The 5,713-nt window shown below is 26.0% G+C and overlaps 1 protein-coding gene across 1 annotated transcript in view; it reads left to right on the plus strand.

The window, feature by feature from the left end:
• Positions 1–2,397: 2,397 nt before the first annotated feature.
• Positions 2,398–5,713, plus strand: part of LOC126909432 (uncharacterized) — a gene marked incomplete at its 3' end in the record, with an annotated part of 7,630 nt that continues 4,314 nt past the window's right edge. Inside the window, 2 exon segments of the mRNA XM_050691855.1 lie at positions 2,398–2,535; positions 2,596–2,737. Of these exon segments, the coding sequence (XP_050547812.1) occupies positions 2,479–2,535; positions 2,596–2,737 (199 nt within the window).

The following is a 5,713-nucleotide window of genomic DNA, read 5'->3' on the forward strand; positions in this document are numbered from 1 at the left end:
AACAATTATTGTAATAATTCATATACTTTATTATATTGTTGTATTTTTTAGATGACACACTATACAGATTACGCGATGTACAGATAAAAAGATAATTCTACAAGGCACAATTGAAGAATACAGAATTTGGTGAACGTCACAATCATATTGCCGGTGATAATATACTATATAAAATCTCAATAAAATTTCCTCCTAATTTGATATATAATTGGTATTACGAAAAATAAACGTATTACAAAAGAAAAGTTATTATTTTATTTAAATATTCCCATGCCCTATTTTTTTTTAACAATTATTTAATATATTCTACAATTATAAAAAATTGTAATCTCTATATTCATTTTTTGTAGATTCTATGCCGCTCTCGGTTTATTTGTACTTGTAATTGCTTAAAATAATCCGCCAATCTTATTATTTGGACAGAAATATAAAAGGTATGTCTGTTAAATGTCATAAATTCTTTTTGACATCTATTTTATTTGCATATCCTAATAATATTTTTAAGTTATGTTAAATAAAAAATAATTTGGTTTCGTCATTTTTTTGTTCTTAAAACAGAGTTTCAATAAAAAAATTTCATAAAAATGATGCAAATACAAATATTTTATTAGCTAATGCTAAAATTTGAAATAGACAATAGATTTGAAGTCAAATTCCTTTCCTTTTAGTTAAACATACAGCATTATCAACCAATTTTAATTACCCTCATTCAAAAAATTTGCACTCCCAGTGTTTTTATTAATGTTCCATTTATTTCAAAGTAAAAAGTTCAAAAATAGTAATTTACATAATTCCAGCCTTTTACTCAAAAGCAATAGTTTTAGTTGCCAACAAGATTTAAATTTCTCATAACAATACTCGATTTTTAACTTAATGACAATAATTGTTTAATTGTTTTTTAATTACACAATTGTAATTCTTAATAGTTAGTAAACTGTAAATATTATTTTAATGTGAAATAAAAATATATATTTAAATATTTTAGCTATGTGAAACCTATTAAAATACCCTTAAACCCATTATTGTAACATCTCAGCTTTTGGATATAAGCTACAAAATTGTCGTAACACAAATTAAACACCAAGAGAGGAGGTTGTAGTAGTTGAAGTGTTTACGACAATGATGTTGAGTCTTCCGCCTGGTTATTCACGTGCGTGTGATCATACGACAGTTACCGTGCTCAGCTGACACTCCGGATTAGCTGTGAGTGTCAAAAGGCCGCTGTTGTAGGAAGGGAATAAAAGTAACACCTAGGTATAAGGTGCAGATGAAGTGCAAAACACAAGTACTATGAAATGTCGAGGATAAGAGTAGGTAGGTTAAAAAAGAAAAAAGACTTGAATTAATGCAGTAAGTCGGACAGCAACAACCGAGTACTGAGACTGATAAATGACACGAAGCACTGGAGTCGACTGACCACGTTGGGCAGTATTTTTGGGTTTTTATAATAATTCTGACGATTGCAAATTTAGTAATAAAACTAATATTTCAGGGAAAAAAAAGTGTGTACCATCATATATTATTAACTGTGAATAGATCTACTAAACAGAAATAGTTAGGTCACGTCCGGCTTGATGGAGCGATTGGAATAAGTATTTGGTTGACGTTTATGGTTTGGTTGACTAATGATTATAATCGAATGTTTTTTAATGAAATCCAAAAGAGCTTGGATAACTAAAAAAATTTCCTTTAGTCTAAATTGTTCAAGAGTGAAAAAGGTAATGCAGAATCTGATTATTGTCTTGTTAAACAGATTGGTATGTTGGAGATGAAATTATCTTCTAATGAAAAGTCTCTTGGTATTTTGGATACAAGCAATACTTTTTTAGAAGACTTTTAAAAAAAATGTAGTAGTGCTACAATAGCCATCAGGGTGGCGACTTCAAAATCCGCTACGTGGTACAAGTCTTCACCACTCAATATACAGAATAACATTAAGAGATACTTAACAACATCTATATCATTTTAAAAAGATAATGTGAGTCTTATATTAGCAAAATTACGTATATCTTNAGTGAGTCATATATTAGCAAAATTACGTATATCTAAGAAATTCTTTTTTTAAAATTTGTTTTTTCTTTACTATATTAAAGAAACATATAGCTATAGTTAATCGTTAATTGGTCAAGAAAAAGTAAAAATTTTAATCTTTAATCATATAAAATTTGATTTGTGTTTTAATGAAGTTTTTCACTTTGAATAGTAAATTTAAACACTTGATGACATCATAAAAAAAATTGTTTTAAAGTCTAAATGTAAATGTGTCAANTTGTTTTAAAGTCTAAATGTAAATGTGTCAATATATTAAAATCTAATTTTTTTTTTCAAAAATAACATTATTTTAGTTAAATAATTAATATTTGCACTATTTCAGTATAAATTGTAAAACATTATATGTAAAATGACACAGCTAGAATTTAAATATTTGAATAATTATTTTTCTAAATTGTTATTTTCTGAAGTAAAAAAATCATTGTAATGCATTTGAAAACTATACTAATCTTTTGTTCATTTTGTTTTTTTACCGGAATAATAGTAAGTCTATTCCAACTTTTCTTTATTTATTTATTAAATATGATAATTTTATATTTAAAGAGCGAGGGACTTAACGTACTTCAAATAGACCTCTTTAAATACTTGATAACGGATTCTGTTTGTGGTAGTTCCATTAACAAAATACAATATGCATTATTATGTCATGATATCGAAGAGACTTACAATGAGTATACCCTTGATGGTAATTTATAATTAATATAATTTTTAGCTTTAGATTTACTGACACGATTTTTTCAATATATTCGCCAATTAATATACTTTGTTTAATTTTAAATTTATTTAGAATAAAAAAAAAACTCAACCCAGTAGAGTGGGGTCGCGGCGCAGTGGTGACGTGGCATTGTTAGGTCTAGTATAGATTTAATCTGGCAGTGATTAAAATCACTATCTATAAAAACGCTTCGATGTAAATCTGTAGATAGTGTTTAATTTTAAGAAATTGGTGGATTACTACAAAAGCAACGTGATATCCTAATTCCTTATTTGTATCCTTATTACATGTTTTATGATTTATAAGTGTAATATATGTATAAATATTTATTATAGCAATTAAGTATAGTATAAAATTGATATTCAATAATTTAGTAGTGTATTTTTTACGAGAAATTATAAAAAATTATAAAGTAGTTAAAACTTTTATGGCAAACGCATATAAAAGTTAAATTTCTTGTTGCAATATTTAAAAAAAAAANGTAATATATGTATAAGTATTTATCATCATAGCAATTAAATGAAGTATAGTATAAAATTGATATTCAATAATTTAGTAGTGTAATTTTTACGAGAAATTATAAAAAATTATAAAGTAGTTAAAACTTTTATTGCAAACGCATATAAAAGTTAAATTTCTTGTTGCAATTTTTAAAAAAAAAAAGTTGTATGTTATTTATAAATAAATTTACTGGTCTACAAGCAATTTTTATCCGAGACCAAAATATACTTTTCTAAACCCATTTTTACGCCAATTTCAAATCTGCAATTAAAGTTTCGCATATGGCCTAAATAATAACAAATATTTATGTTTGATTATTATTTTAAGTCTGNTGGCCTAAATAATAACAGAATCCTTCTAATTATTATAACAAATATTTATGTTTGATTATTATTTTAAGTCTAGATTAATCAATACATATAATTTAATTACGTATAAGTTGAAAAAGTTCTACTTTCTATACGCATTTTAAGGTTTGAACCCTCCTGTAAAAAGAAAAATTATCCGATTTATAAAAAATATATGTCTAATGAAAGAAGTATATAAATAGAATTTCTCATTACAAAATTGTACTGAAACAATACATTTTTCAAAAAGTTATAGAAATATAAAGTTAAAAATGTAAAAAATGAAATTGGGAATTTGAGCACAAAAATAGCATACGGTAGTCATTTTCACCGTTAAGACAACATAAAGTCCTAATTTTTTTTTTCCATATTACATTAGGCTTAATTAAAGTGTATTCATAAAAGTGTCAGTATTTCTGGAACACTTTCAAAAGTTAAGTCGAAAAAGTTAATTTTTTTGAAAAAGTTGTAATTTTGTATCCCTCTTGTAACAGAAAAGGGTCAAATTTATAAAAAATTTTTTTCAAAATAATATTTTAATTGATATAGATTTATGAATCTAAAAAAAAATGTATATTTATTTGGCCTTTTTTAAAAAAGTTATGGCAATTTAAAATAAAAACAAAAAACCAGCACAGAAAAAAATAAAATCGAGTATTTTCACTCAAAAGTCCGAATTTTATTTTTTCCATAATAAAATATATTACATTAACTTTAATTTAAGATATACATAAAAGTGTCAGTATTTCTGGAACCCTTTCAAAAGTTAATTTGAAAATGTTAATTTTTATTGGAAAAGTTTCCATTATGAAACCCCCCTATGGGCATGTAAAACATGGTCTGATTTAAAAAAACAGTATGTCGAATGTAAGGTGTATATAAATACTACTTCTCATGAAAAAATTGTATTGATCCATACATTTTTCAAAAAGTTTTAGCATAATAAAGTTCAAAATGTAAAATACAAAATCGAGAATTTTCACACAAAAATAGCATTCGGTAGCCATTTTCACCGTGAAGACAAAATAAAGTCCGAAATTTTTTTTTTCCATGATAAAGTATATTAAGTTAGTTTTAATATAAGATATATATAAAAGTTTCAGACTTTCCGGTACTTTTTCAAAAGTCAAGTCTTCAACTAGATTCGATTTGTGATTTTTTGACGTATCTTTATAATCAAACGTTTTCTACACTATAAATCAAAATTTTCACTTCATACAAAGTTAACTTTTGTTTCGTATGAGTCAGCTAGATCGTAGAATGTTTAGTTTTGCACCGCACTAGTATGCCGTTTACCTTAAGTCTGTTTAAATCACTATTATTGTAGCAGGAGGATGACGGCTAATCGCACATCTAATAAGTAACGAGAGTAGACAATAATTAATGGCACGTAATGGTGGATAAAAACAGACGGCGGAAAAGCGACTATAGCAGTGAAGTTTTTTAACCATATAATGTTGTTTTTATGTGTACGATACGAGTCACTAAAGTTTTTCTAATTTGGTAAATTTGAATTATTATATTTTAATTGTAAACATATGACAGAATAATGATATTTCTATATTGTAGATAAGATGTTAGTACTTTTCAGTCAGTGGTTATTAAACTACAGACATGGATTTAAACTTAACTATTCAGCGCAAATATGCGTACAATTAATACGTACGATGACATGTACCAAACGGATGTAGTAATGTTATACTGCAGTGCGCGACTAGTGACATATACTTATTTGCTGTTAAAACTCATTAGTAAAATATGAATATATTTCGTGTTTGTATTAACATCAAGTCAAAATTTTATGGTAGTGTAACTATGTAAACTAATACTATTCGACTATTAAAACATAACTATTAAAAAAAACGGTAGCACAGTGGGGTCGCGGCATAGTGGAGACATTGCATAGTAGGGTCCAGTATAGATTTAATCTGACAGTGATTAAAATCACTATCATAAGAAACGCTTCGATGCAAATCTGTAGATAGTGTTTAATTTTAAAAAATTGATGGATAATTGCAAAAGCAACATCAACTTCTATTAAAATAAAATACAAAACCCATAATTATCATACAAAAATAGTATATTTTTCAATATGGTA

The sequence above is a fragment of the Daktulosphaira vitifoliae genome, unplaced genomic scaffold (genome assembly GCF_025091365.1).
Source record: "Daktulosphaira vitifoliae isolate Bord-2020 unplaced genomic scaffold, ASM2509136v1 Scaffold_381, whole genome shotgun sequence".
Lineage (NCBI taxonomy): Eukaryota > Metazoa > Arthropoda > Insecta > Hemiptera > Phylloxeridae > Daktulosphaira > Daktulosphaira vitifoliae.